Source organism: Microcaecilia unicolor, chromosome 9, assembly GCF_901765095.1.
Source record: "Microcaecilia unicolor chromosome 9, aMicUni1.1, whole genome shotgun sequence".
In the NCBI taxonomy this organism is placed as follows: domain Eukaryota; kingdom Metazoa; phylum Chordata; class Amphibia; order Gymnophiona; family Siphonopidae; genus Microcaecilia; species Microcaecilia unicolor.
Window position 1 is genome coordinate 150,872,559 of NC_044039.1, and position 17,922 is coordinate 150,890,480.

Below are 17,922 nucleotides of genomic sequence, written 5' to 3' on the forward strand. Positions count from 1 at the left end.
TTCTCTCTCCTCCCCCCCCCCCAATATGAGCCCAATTACACCATATGTGCCCCACATCTGGGACTTTAGGCTTTCCATGCACAAGATCAGCGAGCCCCAGTCTTGATGACCTACAACAGTGCTTCCCTATCAGTGTGCCATGGCATGCTAGTAAACCTTTAGACCTATCAAGTGTGCCACAGAAGAAAGTCCCTACGACCTGATATTCAAGCCCAGAGCAGTACATGGGCTCTTCTCTCAGCATCTCACTGCCAACACAAAACACCAGCAATAGTTCTTTTCCGAGCACATGTAGTCAAATACCTTGTTTTCCTGGATACATCAAGAGCTCCAGAGTGTGGGAATTAACAGGCACCATGCAGTGCACAGATACCCAGGCCCTGCTCTATGGGTATCTGCCCTCCTCTTCCCCCTTCTTGAGCCTCTGCTGAACTTTTCCAGTTTTCACTAGTTATTTTTGTTATTGTTTTTAACAATTCCCATAATCACACTGCCTGCTCTGTGGAAGCTACTATGATACAACATTATTAACGCAGAGGTGCCTTGGCTTGAAAAAGGTGGGGAACACTGGCTTACAAACCTACCTGATGAGCCGATTTTCTGGCAGCGATTCATCAAATACAGTAAAGGACGTAGTCATGGGACCAGAGAGCGTGGAAGCACACAGGTCCAGATCTGGGGATGAAAGTCTCACAGTAAGTGCATGTCATCGTCATTTGCTAGTTCTATGCTTCCAGTTAATTCCATCATAACTGCACCTTCCATGTACGAGATAACAGTTTGCTTCTTCCAGTCCCTGAAGCTTGAGCTCAACAGGAATTTACCAGTCAATATTCAGCCAGCGGCAATCAGCATTTTTTTTTTTTTAACATGCTGGTCATCACTGGCTAAATTAAACCGGACATTCAATGCCGGGCTATGTCCAGACACCAGCACTGAATATCTAGGGCTGACAGGATAAGTTTTGTCCAACAAAGCTTATGCGTATCCCAGCCAATATTCAGCTAGGTCCTGTATGAGACACTTCTGCAGGTCCAGCTGCATATCGGCCATGAACCACAGAAGGAAATATATCTTCCCTCCCCCCACTCCCGATTCCAATCCTTCCTCCCAGCAAGATCTGGCCCGCCCCCAACAAGACCTGACCCCCTTCCTGATTCTACCCACATGAGAAGGTCCCCCTCTCCCCAATATGAATAATTCTCTCCAGACCAAACCTCTCCCTCCATTCCTACCTTAATATCCCTGGTGGTCTAGTGGTCATCCAGGAGCAAACTCCACTCACTACTGCCCTAGGGGCTCCAGATAAAAATGGCCTCCATGACCACATCACTAGTATATAGGAGCAGAGCAGCTTAGGTGCTCGTCAGTCTCAATGTCAAAGCAACAGAATGAAGAAACCCAAAATACCAACTATAAAATTTGAAAACATACACAATTCCCCCTCTACCCAGGCCCACCAGGAAAGAAGAGCATTAGAAATTGAAAAACTGCACATGGCAGAGGATCAAGTTCCCTCTATGGGAAAAAATTCAATATGAGCTCAGGAGCCTCCACTTCAAGGGACTTGCTCTTGGCAGCCATAGACTTCCTGTGAGGGTTCTAAATTGCTCTATCAGGATTCAAAAGAAAGAAGTTTAACAGGTAAGAACAAATGCCTCCAATTTCACTCTGCAAAACCAGTCCAGACATTTATTTATTTATATATAGCATTTATATCCCATATTTTCCCACCCATGTATGAAGTACCCCTTTCTAATCAGGGTAGGAAGAAGCCAAGGCTATTCTGAGAAAGCTTGCTCCAAAAGAAAGGTCTAGAAGCCTGCCACCGGCTCCAGATGTACCACTTCCAAAAACTTAGGAAGCTGCTAGATCCAGCTTAACAGGGTCCGTGCGAGATCCACCCCCCCCCCCCCCCCCCCCCCCCCACACATCCAAACCAATGCTTACACAGTGCACATGGAGATAAAGAAGGCCTGCTATAAGAGGATTTCGATGTGCTGATCCTGAAAGTTGTTAAATACCATTGCAATGGTGGGGCAATGATAACCCTGCATGTAGCTGCAGCCACTAAAGTATCCACTTTAGGAATGTTAAAAGTGTGTGTGCCTGTCCACTGGATGGAGGAGTAGCCTAGTGGTTAGAGCAGCACACTGTGGAACCAGAGAGGCCAAGTTTCAAATCCCACCAACATTCCTTGTGGTCCTGGGCAAGCCACCTAACCCTCCTTTGCCTTAGGTATAAAATTAGATTGTGAGCCCTCATGGTACAGGGAAAATTCCTATTAAACCTGAATATAACTCACCTTGAACTACCACTGGAAAGACGTTAACTAAACACTAAGAAAATATAGTTTGCCAAGAGCCCAACCTCAGGTGTCTCCACTGCCTCCACTAAGATAGGACTGAGAACAAGAATTAACTACTGGTCCAAACATTGGAGGTTCACCTCAGGAAACTCAATTGGAGGAGACAGTCTACACACCACTACCCTGGAGGAGAACCACAGGCTCAACCAGGGTAGAGACAGTCCAGATTGCTGCCCTGGGCCACGCTCAACCAAGGCACACAATGGAAGTAGTGCTCACAATTTATCTCATGAATATTCATTGTGAATTTCCTGAAAATCTGACCAACTAGGTGTTTCCTAAGGACTGGGTTTCTATCCTAGAGTATCTAATGGACCAGTACTGCTATTACCTTTATTGTGGGACCACAGGACTAAAGACTGGAATGAAAGTCTTATTCACAGGTGGCTGTGTGGAAATTAGTACTTTCAAGATTTTTCTGCAGAACTGGGGGTAAGAGTACTCTTCTGCAGGTTCCTCCACAGAATGTTCTTCTAGAGGGGTCAACATATGTTCTGGACTCAACAGGGCTATATCCACCGAATGAACTTCCATCGATGGGAACATGGGATGCTCTGAAGAGAGTGAGAGTTCTCATCGGGATGAGGAGAATCACAGATTCTGGAGACCGATGGTGAACACAAAAAAACTGACTGCCTTGTGTGATTCTAATTGTGGTATTTGAGAAGCCAGAGGTGAAATGGACTCTGCCTATTTTCTGAAGGATAGCAGTGTGGTCCGAATGAACCTTTCAAAAGTTGTATAAGAGCACCATGAGGTTTATATGTTAAACTACATCAAACATGCGTGGGATAAACATAAAGGAATCCTGTTCAGAAGAAATGGATCCTCAGGAGCTTAGCCGAGATTGGGTGGCAGAGCTGGTGGTGGGAGGCGGGGCTGGTGGTTGGGAGGCGGGGATAGTGCTGGCCAGACTTATTCGGTCTGTGCCAGAGCCGGTGGTGGGAGGCGGGGATAGTGCTGGCCAGACTTATACGGTCTGTGCCAGAGCCGGTGGTGGGAGGCGGGGATAGTGCTGGGCAGACTTGTATGGTCTGTGCCCTGAAAATGACAGTTACAAATCAAGGTAAGATATACACAAAAAGTTGCACATATGAGTTTGTCTTGTTGGGCAGACTGGATGGACCGTGCAGGTCTTTTTCTGCCGTCATCTACTATGTTACAGCTGGAACTGGGCTTAAAAGCAGTATGGAACTGTATGAATCTGCTGGATTTTTTTAAATTTTGGGTGGAAGAAGAACCCTTATATGTAATGTGACAGCCTCAAAGGACTACACTTCCTTTGTTCTAAACTTTGATGGGCTGGAAAAAAAATGAGGATCTGCTTGTGCCTCCTTACCTTTTGTTGTGGTGACTGAATGAAGGGTTCTCTTGGTCTGCCTGAATCTGGGCAGTCTTATGAGAAGAATGCTTTCTTTTTTTCCTGCCTGAACTAGTTTTGGGATGAGCTGGCTGCAAGGAGAAATTAGATCCTATCTGCTAATTGCTTTCCTTTAGTCCCTCCAGACCGGCACATCTGGGTTATGCACTCCAACCAGCAGATGGAGACTGAGAATCACTAACTCTTCAGAAGACCTATACCCCCCTCCTGTGCAGTCCCCTGAAAGTCAGTAATAGAATAGCAAAGCAGAACCAACTCCCGGCCTGCCTTGTTTTTCTCTCAGAGCTTGAACCCTGGGCATGAAACATGGCCTCTGTACTGCTGCCTCATTCATTCAGTTGCAATGTTTTGCTTTTTGTTGTTGTTGTTTTGTTCATTATTCTTCAGTTTTGAATAAATTCTGTAAATATGCATGGTACAAATGCTTGTAAAGCCAAATCTATGCCTCACAGCCACGACTGACACGAACCACGAGCCTACACTGACCCAAACAGACTGCAGTCCTCCGCCCACAATCGCTGACAGACCTAGCGAGGGGCCTGTGTCAGTCTGGAGGGACTAAAGGAAAGCAAATTATCAGGCAAGGTCTAATTTCTTCTACCATAGCGCCCCTCCAGACAGGCACAGCAACAGGTCCACCGTCCATGGAGCTTCTTTTGCGTCCTCCTCAAACTTCAGCACAGACGAATGACTAATGAGCTTCTGTAGCTCAACTCTGTGAAAGACTCAAACTACCGAAGAATCCTCCCCAAGAAGTAACTCCACCATCCAAGAGGCTTCCTCTGGGACCTCACTAACCTCTTCCAGATCCTCCTCAGACCAGCCTTGAGCCTCCTCTGGCACAGGGAAATTCTCTAACAATCCTCCTCCTTCCAACCGCACCAGAGATGCTTGGGAGAAGGGGAAGGAGAAACATCACATGGAGCTGACCCTGATGAAGACTGCAACTTTTCCTTGCGCAAACAAAAGGCCTTGTACATGGCCAGCATAAATTCCAGAGGAAATTCGACAAGGGAAGGCCTTGAAGAGTCCCTAGTGCTGACCTGAAGCAAATTAGAAGCCATTAAATCTAAATGCAGGAACTGCTCAGCACTTGACTGCGGGAACAAAATGGCGACGGTTTCCAACAAAACCAGAGCCACTGCACCACCAGACTTGCTAGGCCCGGTAAGCTCTGAAATGCTCCACCAGCATCAGCATGCTCCCCCCCCTTGACTGCGGGAGGATGCCACTGCCGACATTCCACGGCGTACACAATATTTGCAGGCTCCTGAGTCACCAACCCCATAGCGTGCACACACTGCACTTCTTAAGCCAGTCAGAACTTATCCTGACTGAGCACGGCCAACCAAAAAACAGCTCTCTTTCTGCATGCTGCAAGAAGAACCCAAACAGTGCCACAAACAGCCTCCCTGGTGCAGAGATTGCAAATGCACCCAGTACTGCAAGGGTAAAGATCCAAAAAAAAGACAAACAGCTGGACTCAATTTGCCTCATATGTCTCTTCCCCCCTCCCCCTAAAGAAGACCCCACTGCACTCAAAGCTGGCTGCACCAAAGCAGAGAAGCTCAGCTGAGGCCGTTTGACAACAGAATCCCAATAGGGATGATGTGTGTGTGTGGGGGGGGGGGGGGGGGGGGGGGCCAGCCACCCGGGTGTAGCAGCCCCAGAGCAAAAAAGGCCCCTGCGGACCTCGGCCCCAGGCCATCTGACAGATGGGACCACAGCACAGAGAAAATAAATAAGCCAGCAGGAAGAAATTACTAAGAAACCCGTTAAAAAAAAATTTTTTTTTTAAACTCACAAATAAAGACCAGGGGCTAGATGCACTAAAAAATCGTTAGAGCCCTTCCCTTTCCGATTCCCTTAGCGAATCGGTAAGGAACGGGCATGCATTAAGGAAAGGGAATGGAAATGAGCTGCTCATTGTAGCTCACTTGCATTCTCTATTCCATCGGTAAACAGTTGGCCAGTCAAGCATGCGCAGAGCAGCCAAGCGTTATGCTGGCTGCTCTGCGCATGCCAATCCTTCACTCAAAAAAAAAAATTAACAGCAGCACGTCCGATCCCCACTGCACAAGGGCTTAGCTGCCCCCCAGCACCGTCTATGGTTTCCTGGCGCTCCCTCCCCGTCTATGATGGTTTCTTTCTCTCGCAATCTCTCCCTTCCTCCTGCTCGCTCCCTCCCTCCCTCCGTGATTGGGTTCCAAGAAGAAGGCACAGCTCCCTCCTCCAGGTCTATCTCAGCCAATCACAGAGCGTTTAGCTGTCACTGGTGTCAGCTAAACGCGCTGTGATTGGTTGAGAGGCCGTGCGCTGCTCTCCCTCCCGGCTGCTGATCACCTTTGTGCTGGATGCTGCGCTTACTTTGGCTGCCTTCTTCACGCCGCACTCCACTTGATGCAGGGCAGTTGAGGCCGCCCATCCATAAAGACGGCCATTCTGGCTGTCATTTCCCCCCCCCCCCCCCCACAACCCGGCAATAATAAAACATCCTTTTTGGACGTGCTTCACCCAGCTGAGAAACCCGGAAGTCTCTGAGCCAATCGCAACGCACCAATCTACACTGGGGGGGGGGGGGGGGGGGGATGACGGCCAAAATGGACTTTTTTTTTAAAGCGGAGCGCTACTTTGGTGGGGGGGGGGGGGGGCTTGCATGCATACTTAACGAGAGGTACAGACCTCTCGTTAGATTTTCCAGCGTTAGTGCATCTCATTACAATAGGGTTTCTACACAATTTGCTCATCTGCATACTGTCGTCGGAAAAAAGTCTTTAGTGCATGCCAGGGTTTACTACTTGCTCGTTAAGTTTAGTGCATCTGGCCCCAGGACTACACAGGTTACACATGTCCACCATCTGCTACAAACTAAGAACTACTTACTTTCAGGGGACAGCACAGGAGGAATACAGGTCTTCTGAAGAGTTAGTGGTTCTCAGTCTCCATCTGCTGGTTGGAATGCATAACCAAGCTGTGCCGGGTCTAGAGGGATGCTATGGATGAGTATGTTTTGCTCATCTATCAGCCTGCAGGTGGGCAGGAATTTGGTGAGAGAACAATTTTAGGGGATCTGGCATAGTACAGCAGTCTCAACGCTGCGGACCTTGCATTCGTGAAATTTCTGCCAGTCCAGCAAGAAAATGCTTCCAGCAGTGCGGCTGCTGATATAGGCATTAATGTTCATCCTGTTTTTGGGTTTGTACTCATCAGCAGAGTTCCAGCGAGACAGCTTGCCACCAGTAGTGGTATTGCTGTCTTGAGAGACCACCAAATGTAGCAAAGCTGGATATTTATTAGGCTCAAACCAATTGCTTTTACTTGGTTTAGCAAATTACTCACCTGTATCAGGTGTTCTCCAAGGACAGCAGGATGAATATCCAAACTAATGGGTGAAGTCACCAATGGAGCCCTGGTGCAAAGACACTCCCCAGCGTTAGTTTACAGAAGCATTGGAAATGTACTACCATGCATGCGCGCATCTTCCCACCCGCCACTGTCACATGGGACTAAGCCAGTCTAACAGTAAAGCTGGATGGAATTCAGTTCCAAAGAGGGGTGGCCAGGGCAGTATGGATATGCATCCTGCTGTTCTCAGAGAACACTTGCTACAGGTGAGTAACCACTTTCTCCGAGGACAAGCAGGATGCTGTATTTACAATGATGGGAATCCCTAGCTACCAGGTTGTCTGAAACAAAGGGGTAAAACTGAAAGCCTGTAAAATGCAAAGCATAACCAATAACTGTGGGGGTTTCTTTTTTTTTTGGGGGGGGGGGGGGGGTGGGAGGAAGCTATCGATGCAGCTGTGGTTCTAACATTATGAGCTGTGACAATCTTCCAGAGTCGGCCCAGCTTGGACATAAGGAAAAGCAGTCTGCTAGCCAAATGGATAGAGTATTTACTGATAGCAGCCCCCCATCCTGTTGGGGTCAAGAAAGAAAACAAAAAGCTGGGAGGACTGTCTATGGGCTTCAGTCCACTCCAGAAAGAAGGCCAAGGCTCTCTTGTGGCATGTGGTCTAAGGAAAAAATGTTGGCAGAACAATTGACTGGTTAAAATCTAGAAAAGCGAAGGTGACAAGATGGAAATCTGACACTACCCTAGGAAGGAACTTCAGATGCGTATGTAGCACTACTCAGTTGTGATGAAACTGTGTTAAATGGATCAAGGAGCTCACTAACCCTGTGTACTGAAGTGACCGCCACCAAAAACAGGACCTTCCAGGTAAGGAACTTCAGCGACAGATGTCAATTGGCTCAAAGGGAGCTTTCATCAGCTGGGTGAGAATGTTGAGAGGCTGTGGGAACCTTGATAGGGATTTTAGCAACATCAAGCTCCTCATTGATTTACACTGCTAACAGCTGCTAGCAGCACTACTTTGTTCTTTTTTTTTTTTTCTTATGACATGTGCGAATACAACAAGCCCCCTTTCCATAGGATAAGATCTTTACAAGTCTCACTGATTGGTTGACCAGCCCTCTGCCTCTGGGCTTCCAGGTCAGGATCAGAGCACTGTGCTTCCTGAAAAGCATGTCTCTGTCCTATATCAGTATCCATAACAGGAAGGGTCTCTGCTGGTGACTCTGATTTGTCAGTCACCAGCAGTCTGATCAATAGGTGTGTCAGTTAAGTTAGGCTGTTCGATACTCACAGCTCCGGTCACCTCTGGAACTGGTTCCGCTGGAAGCACTGGAGCTCCTCCTCCTGTCACTTGGTCAGCTGGTTCCACCTGGATTGGCTCAGGATAAGCGATCTCTGCTGCTTCTGCTTGTTGGGCTGCCCTGGCTTGACTATGGGTCATCATAGCGGAAATGCTGACTCCGCTATCAAGGGTAATGTTCATTGGACCCATGCCAGTCCCACATAGCATTGATACCGGCATGTTTTTCATTGTGCCTACTTCTCTGTATGCAGGCTTGGTATACCAATCCAGGAATACTCGAGCAATGGGTACAGTCTCTCTGGATCCATTGGCTAGAATACCTCGGCAGTGCATCCTGGTAGAATTGCATCTTCTGGCACTAGCTCTGGTTGTAACAAAGTCATGCTACAGCCAGTGTCCACAAGCCCAGTGACCTGGTTCTGGTTCACAGTTACTGGAATGCTATAGCATTGTGGAAATCCATCTGCTTCCTTGCTTGATGAATGGCCAGTAACTTTTTGTTCTGCGGCAACTGTGTGGGTCTCCTTCGTGTACTGGAGCCACCCATAAAAGCCGCCAGCTTAGGTGCAGGAACTGGAATGCTCTTTATTGCAGGCTTGGGATTATCTGGGCAATCCGCTTTGAAATGTCCTGTACGCCCACACTGATAACCAGGACATTCATGCCTAAAGTCTTTAGGTTTTTGGGGAACACTGGAGGGTTTGCTGACAGTCTCTGAGGTTGCAAGGATATCTGGCTTAGGGCCCTGGCTGCCCTTAGATCCCGGCTGCTGCAGATAAGGACAGCTTCTCTTTGCCAACCAGGGACGGTCAGCCATAAAGATGTCAGCCAACTCAGCCGCCTTCTCTGGAGTACAGGGCTGGTGATCTTGAACATATTCTCTCACCTCTGGATGACAACGCTGAAGAAACTGCTCCAGGACCATCAGGTTTTGGCAGTCCTCCAGGATTTTAACTTCAGCTTGACTGAGCCACTGCTGATGCTGGTATCTAAGCTGAATCACAAATTCGCTGTGAGTATCATCCGCTCCCTTTTGCAAAGTCTGGAACTTTAGTCTGTAGGTCTCGGGGATAATAGCATAACGGTTCAACAAAGCTTTGCACACCTCCTCAAACTGGGAGCATGTCTCCATGGACTGTCCTTGGAACACATCAAGTGCTCTACCAGTGAGATTTCCTCCCAGATAGCACACCCAGTCTGTCTGAGGAATCTCACTGAGATGGAAATTTTACTGCAGCTATGCGCTCATTCTCTGCTTAGACTGGGGAGCCGGCTGAGCCTTCTGAGTCTGAAACTGCATGGTAACATGAGCCCTGGGATTTTTGGGAAAGGCGGGCCAGAGTATACCTACACCTTTGAGAGAAGTAGGATCTCTTCTAGCTGTCGCCTGAGAACCTCCACAGCATGGAGATAGCAGAAAAGAATGATCCAAGAGGGACTTCATGGTATCAGTTCTTTTCTTGATGAGGTCTGTAGAATTATGAGCAAAGTCATGAACTATGGAATGGGTCAAAAGGCCAGAGATAGATTCCAGAGTCACACAGACTTATCAATCAGAGATTGACAAGCCTGCATGACACTGGAATTTATGATCTCTGGAATTTATGGTCTATTATGATACCCTTATGGACAAGCAGGCTTGGGAAAGAAACTAATGTAAACAAAAGGAAGAATGTGGTTTAACAGGTTTAGGAAAGCAGATGGTGAGAACCAGATAATAATCTATGAGAAGGATGATTTGCAGAAAAAGTCATGTAAATCATTGTCTGAAACAAACGATATAAGCTGCTGAATCAGAACAGTATTTCAGAGAAGCAGTCACAGTGAACAGCTTTTTATGTAACTGTACTGATCTCTCATGAGAAACTATAACTGTATCTGTATTTGGTAAGTAAATAAACAATTGACTGGTTTCTTTTACCCCCCCCCCCCCCCCCAAGTTGTTGATGGCTGGTATATGCTAATTTGGGAGGGGTACAAGGGGCCTAAAAACAGGTCAGCAACCGCTTCCACTTTGTCCCCCAAAAAGTTATCACCTTGAGAAGGAACGTCTGTTGGTTCTAGGTCTGAAATACTCAGCTAGGCAAGACTGTACATGCCAACACCCAAGGCAGACACTCTGGATGCAATATCAAAAATCATCATATGCTGCCCAGGCCCAGTGCTTTTGACATTACTTCTGCTTGACAACTAGCCCACAATGTTTCACAGTCTTCTCTGGAGGCAGAGTATCTGCAAACTCTAACACTGTGCACCAAGCTCCACATGCAGATGCTCATATAAAGCTGGTAGGACTATATGCAGGACCCAAGTATAGAGTCCTGAAAAGATTTTCTTCCAAAAGATTCTAGAGTTCTAGCATCTCGCCCCAAGGGTGCAGCCACAATGTAGGTTTTTGAACTCTTGGCCCTTATGAGAGCGGATTCAACCACAACAGAATGATGACAAAGCTGCTGCTTCTCAAATCTGGTAACATTCTGAACTCTGTACATAAAGTCCACCTTTCTAGAAACAGGCTGCACAGAGAGAGGGGACTCCCAATTCCTCATCTATGCTGCTCAAAGAATGCTGTCCACAGGCATTATAGCTTTCTGGGTGGGGAGGAGGGGGTCTCATAAGTCAAGGACATACCATCTCAGCCCTGGAGCTTGTCCTCAATCTCCAAATCAAATGGGATGACTTTAGCTATCTCCCTCAGAAAACTGACGAGAGATACACTGCAGGTATGATTTTCTCCTTTCAAGAGTTAGGGAAGGATCTGAAGGGAGACCAAGGGAGCATCTCCTCTGCTTCAGCCTCACACACCCAAGAGCAGTTTGAGTCAGATTCAGCAAAATGCACCTCATCAGAAGGCTGAGTTTGTTTGCCTCAGTCTACTGGACACGCAAGAGTGCCAAGAGACAGGTCCTTGACTGGACGCTGGGGAAGCTTCCTCTCCTGAAGGGCTGGAGAGGAACACCACCTCTTCCGATGCAGACACTTAAAGCACCGGTGTTGAATGAGCGACGGATAGAGTATGGGCCTCCATGATCGGTTGGGCCAGGGCCATGGTCAGCATTGAAGCCCTTGAGGTGCTGGCATTGCGCTGAGTCAATATCCACTCCAACTAGTCCTGCAAGAGAGCCTGGAGCTGCTCCTCAGGGACAGGCATCAGTAAAGGTGGGGCTGATGTCCATGCAGGGACAGCCTGTGAGTTTGCTGGAGCCGAATCAGGTTGATCCCGGCAAGACTGGCACATCGGCACCAACCATAGAGGGGGAGCAGTCCTCTTAGCACTGATGCTTCTTGGGTACTGGTGGTGCTGATGTCCCAGAACTCCTGGCACCGTGTTTCCCGGAGGGTCAAATGTCGGTGCTCCTTTGCCTTTTCTCGATGCACATCGGGATCACTCGGTACCAATGAGGATGAAGAACCCTGGCATGTTCTCGGTGTTGGGTCCAATGATGTCCAGCCCAATGGGGCCCTATTAGCACCCGATGTTGAGGCACATGAGAACCTCCTCGATGCTGGTGCACCCCCAGGGTCTAATTAATTTTCATCAGCCATGAACACTGATGCCAATGTGCTAAAATTTCTCATGCTTGGCCCCATGACTTTTTTTGGGTTCTTTTCTACATTTTAGAACAGTTAGAAACCTTGTGGTCAGGTCATAGGCACAGCAAGCACCAATTGTGAAGGCAGTCACAGAGAGAACCTTGCCACATCAAGAACACATCTTAAAACCACTGGGAGGTTTAAGGGACATTGGGGCAAAAATAGTATCCAACTGGGTGCTCAGGCCTAACAGGGCCGATGGAGGCACGACAAAAATAAAGGACATAAGATAAGTGTTGCCATACTGGGACAGACTAAAGGTTCATCAAGCCCAGTATCCTTTCTCCAACAGTGGCCAATCCAGGTCACAAGAATTTGGCAAGATCCCAAAACAATAAAATAGATTTTATGCTGCTTATCCTAAAAATAAGCAGTGGATTTTCCCAAGTCCATCTTGATAATGGTATATCGACTTTTAGGAAATTATGCACAGAAAGGAGAGAGTTTCCCAATTCTTTGTCTGCTGTACCTGACGGATATTATGCATGGGCACTGTCACAGTTTCCTTGGGAGGAGCATCTTAGACAAGGATGTCTAACATGTCTGCCTTGGGACCAATGCTAAGGTAAGTGCTTTTACCACATTCTCCAGCTACAAATTCTAGAGTTTAATTACACATTGCATGAAGAAAAAGTATCTCCAATTTGTTTTAAAATTTACTACTTAGTAGCTTCATTGCTTGCCCCCTAGTCCTAGTATTTTTGGAAAGAGTAAACACATGATTCACATTTACCTGTTCCACTCTACTCAGTATTTTATAAACATCTATCATATCTCCCCCCAGCCGTCTCTTCTCCAAGCTTAAGAGCCCACTTTAGCCTTTCTTCATAGGGAAGTCGTCCCATCCCCTTTATCATTTTCGTCACCTTTCTCTGTCCCTTTTCTAATTCCGCTATATCTTTTTTTTAAATGCAGTGACCAGAATTGCATACAGTATTCTAGGTGAGGTCACACCATGGAGCGATATAAATGCATTATAATCTCATTTTTGTTTTCCATTCCTTTCCTAATAATTACTAACCATAATTACATGATGCAAGATTCCATTAGGGGTCAGCACACAGGAAAAGGAACTAGGTGTCATCGTTGATATGTTGAAATCCTCTGCTCAGTGTGCAGTGGTGGCTAAGAAAGCAAATCGAATGTTTGGGTTCCTCTTTCCTCTGTGTATCACTTTGCACTTGCTCAAATTAAATATCATCTACCATTTGGATGCCCAGTCTCGTAAGGTCCTCTTGCAATTTTTCACAATCCTCTTTCAATTGAACTTTGTATCATCAGCAAATTTAATTACTGCACTTGTTATTCCCATCTCTAGATCATCTATAAATATGTTGGTCCTAGCACAAACCCCTGGGTAACCCCACTATCTACCCTTCTCCATTGAGAATACTGCCCATTTAACCCGACTGTTTTCTTTTAACCAATTTTTAATTCCCAATAGGACACCACCTCCTATCTCATGGAACTTAGGCTGAAAAAAAACCTACAGAAAACTAAAAGGGGATTATAAAATAAACAAAATAAGGGGGGGGGGGGGGGGGAAGGATTCCCATGTACCACAAGAGAAGAAGGAAAAATTCTGCACAGAGGAGAGCTGGCAAAATTGCGACTGCTCTGCTCATGACAAAAGACTATGGGTCCCGCGTGATCAAGTTGGGTGGGTGCACAGTTCAGCACAACCAAAGGCTTGAATTATTTAAAAAACGCTGGTTAGTATCTGTGCCAGGACTCCATCGGATGACACTAACCATATGTGTTAAGTAGTGTCCCACTTTTCCTCTGAGAAACTTTTGTTTTGCTACATTGAGTAATTTTGTTCTTTTTTTGGGAAAGAGATCTTAACGATTGATGTTGGAAAGGATCTTAGGAGAGTGTGTGGAAGGGAAACAGGAAAAGAAGGGGGATAGAAGAATTAAGAACAAAAGGAGGGGAGAGGATTCTGAATTAGGAGAAGATTGAGAAGGCAAGACAGATGGGGGGAGAAATAGATCAGACCTCATCCCTGCCCTCACATTAAACTCCTTTATCACCATCCTATAATGAACCCTCTTGAAAAATCTTCTTTTCATGGATCACTGGTAGGACGGTGGCAGTGGAAGAAGTAGTACAGTGCCTCGGGCTGCTTCCTCTCTGCTGTCCAGGGTCAAAACTGTGCATTCTGACTGGGGATATCACAGTGCCACACAGTTCAAAGCGCAACACTAGGGCTCCAGGACAAGAGAAGAGGAATGCTCAAAGTACTGCTGCTTTTCTCCTCAGCAAAGGAAGAAAAGACATGTGGGTCACCACTTTCCAAGTCATCTCAATCCCACTCTGTGGCAATCCCATGGTAAGGGATAAATTTTTGGCCATTTCACTAGCCACACAAATCAGAATATGGCCATTTCACTAGACACACAGGGGCCTTGAGTGCACCAATCTCTGCTGTCCAGCACTATCAAGAATTCTCCTCCAACTACTCTTCTTTGAGAAATAAATTGGACTTACCGACAGAACAAAACTGATCCTGGTCTTGCTGTCTCAGTTGCAGTTTGGATTCCCTAGTAAATCAAGTATGGGGGGGATGGGAGAGAGAAAAAAAAAGTGATAAACTGCAGTTTCAACAAATCCAAGAAATCACCACCACAATACTAACAACACCTAACCCAAATCAATTACACATTCCCAACACCATTTTCTGCAAGCCTTTAATGCTTCACGCCAATCAGCCTGTCTTCTACAAGAAAGAGAAATTAGGGCTTACCTGCTAATTTGCTTTCCTTTAGTCCCTCCGGACCGGCCCAGCGAATGACTGATGGGTTGTGCACGCCTTCCAGCAGGTGGAGACTGAAAATTCTGACTCATGAGAGACAGCCAATAAGAGCCCCTGTCCTGGCTAGAACGAACCAGTATCCCATAACAAAGCAAGAAAAGAAAGATGCCTTCTGTGCACTCGTTAGCCTGAGCAGCCTTACACAGAGACTAAAAACAAGCCTGCAGATTCTGAACAAAATGCCTTCCTCAACTAGGTACCAACCGAAAAAGAACTTAAGTAATATAGAAAATCACTTCAACCGATAACCGCAAGAAACAACACCGTTTCTCAGAAACACTCTTCTGCGAAGAAAACAAAAAAACTAACTAACAGGGTGGGACCTGAGCTGGTCCGGAGGGACTAAAGGAAAGCAAATTAGCAGGTAAGGCCTAATTTATCCTTCCTTAGCATCCCTCCGGACCAGCCCAGCGAATGACTGATGGGAAGTAACAAAGCAGTAAATTCAAGGGCAGGACCCCAGCAAACCCGCTGTAAGAACATGCACCCCGAAAGCGGAATCTTGACGACTCAGTACATCCAACCTGTAATGCTTAGAAAAGGCATGCAAAGACGACTAAGTAGCTGCCCTGCAAATCTCTATGGGCGGAACCAAAGAACTCAGCCCACGAAGCCGCTTGCCCCCTCGTAGAGTGAGCTTTCACCCCCTTGGGAACAGGCTTGCCTGCTAAAATGTAAGCAGACGCAATCATCTCTTTAAGCCACCTGGACAAAGTAGGTTTCAACGACGCCAATCCCTTCCGGGAACCCCAATAAGCACAAATAAATGCTCCGCCTGTCTAAAATCTGCAGTAGCTTTCAAATAACCTTGGAGTGCCCGCCGAACGTCCAAGCACTTGAGACGACACTGCTCTTCAGACCCAGAAAAACTGAGAACTGGTAAAATAACAGACTGAAAAACATGAAAACGTGATAAGACTTTAGGAAGAAAGGAAGGAACTGGCCGTAACACTAATCAATCTGAAGCAAACTCTAGAAATAGGGGATTAAACAACAGCACCGGCAACTCCGAAACCCTCTGCGCCGAAATAACGGCAACCAGAAAAAGTACCTTAAGAGTCAAATCCTTCAAAGAACAGGATGACAAAGGCTCAAACAGCGCATGAGACAGTGCTGCCAAAACTAGATTAAGATCCCACAGAGGAAAAATTTTCCGAGTGGGAGGCCGCACAAGACTCACTCCCCTTATGAACCGAAGCACATCCGGGTGAGACACCAACGATTTACCCTGTATCCGCCCCTTTTAGCAGGACAGGGCCACCATCTGAACCTTGAGAGAGGATAACGCTAAACCTTTCTCCAAACCCTTTTGCAAAAAAATCTAGAATCTGTGCCACTGAAGCCTGAAAGGGAGAGACCTTGAATTCACTACACCATGCCTCAAACACTCTCCAGGTCTGGATATATTGAGAGAAGTGGAACGACGGCACGACCGCAGCATAGTGGACACTACACCGGCCGAGTAACCTCTCTTAGACAACCGCGCTTGCTCAAGAGCCAAGCCGTAAGACAAAATCGACTGGGCTCCGGATGTGCTACCGGACCCTGTACCAACAGTCCGGGATCCTCTCGAAATCTGAGGGGGGACTCTAGAAGGAGGTTCTGAAGATCTGCGCACCAAGGGCGACGAGGCCAATCTGGAGCTATCACAATCACTCGACCCCCGTGAGCCTCCACTTTTTGAATTAGACGACTCAACACAGGCCATGGAGGAAAAGCATAAAGGAGACCCGACGGCCACGGCTGAAGAAGAGCATCGATCCCCAGAGCCCTCGAATCCTTCCGATGGCTGAAGAAACTGGGCACCTTTGAACTGGACGCTGTGGCGAACAGATCCATGACTGGCAACCCCCAGCGACGAACTACTGATGAACACTGTGTTGCTGAGAGCCCACACCCCGGGATCTACGGTGTTGCGACTGAGAAAATCCACCTGGACATTTTCCGTTCCTGCTACATGAGCCGCTGACAGCGCTTGTAGATGCAATTCCACCCAGCTCATAAGCTGAGCCGCCTCCTGTTCCAACGGTTGACTCCTGGTGACCCCTTGACTGTTGACATATGCCACTGCTGTCATGTTGTCTGACATTACATGGACTGGCCGACCTTCGAGAAGTGGAAGAAACCCTTGAAGTGCCAGACAAATAGATCTGGTTTCCAAAAGATTGATGGACAAGATCGCTTCTTCCTGTGACCACAACCCCTGAGCATACTGGCTCTGACAATGAGCCCCCCAGCCTTTGAGACTGGCATCTGTCATGACTACGATCCACTGTGGGAGATCCAAGGGCATTCCCTTTGTCAGATTGTGTGTCCTGAACCAACGAAGGCTGCTGCGTTCCTGAGCTGCCAGAGGCAACCTCCTCATAAGGGAGTCTGACTGAGGAGACCACCTGGACAGGAGGGCTCTCTGTAATGAACACATGTGAGCTCGGGCCCAAGGGACCGCCTCTATTGTTACTGCCATGGAACTGAGGACTTGGAGATAGAGCTGTGCCGAAGGACGAGGTGTCTGGAGGAACTGTCTGATCAATGACTGAAGCTTGAGGATCCGAACTGGAGCGAGTGTCCAAACACATGCCCAGATAATCCAAGGTCTGAGACGGTTGAAGATGACTCTTGTGTGTATTGACTACCCAACCGAGGGACTCCAGAAAACGCACCACATGGCTTGTGATCTGTAAGCTCTCCTGGAATGACTTCTCCCGGATGAGCCAATCGTCCAGATACCGATGAACTAAAATCCCTTCCTGCCGAAGGGCCGCTGCTACCGCTACCATCACCTTGGTGAAGGTCCAAGGAGCTGTGGCGAGACAGAAGGGAAGCGCTCGAAACTGGAAATACTGACTGAGAATCGCAAAAATGGGAATATGCAGATATGCCTCTTTAAGATCCAAAGTTGTCAAAAACTCTCCCGGCCAGACCGCCACAATGACAGAACATGGAGACCTTTAGGGCTCGATTTACCGCCTATAAATCCAAGATTGGCCGAAAGGAACCTTCTTTCTTGGGAACCACAAAGTAAATGGAATACTGACCCTGCCAGAGTTCTTCCGAGGGCACGGAACAGATAGCCTGAAGAGAAATTAGCCGATCTAGAGTG

The 17,922-nt window shown here is 47.3% G+C and overlaps 1 protein-coding gene across 1 annotated transcript in view; it reads right to left on the minus strand.

Annotated features, from left to right (window-relative positions):
* BUB1B (BUB1 mitotic checkpoint serine/threonine kinase B) overlaps positions 1–17,922 on the minus strand; it is a 236,482-nt gene that overhangs the window by 52,603 nt on the left and 165,957 nt on the right. The window contains exons 20-21 of the mRNA XM_030213704.1: positions 14,495–14,547; positions 585–675 (exon numbers count right to left, since the gene is read on the minus strand). Of these exons, the coding sequence (XP_030069564.1) occupies positions 585–675; positions 14,495–14,547 (144 nt within the window). The remainder of the gene's footprint in view (positions 1–584; positions 676–14,494; positions 14,548–17,922) is intronic.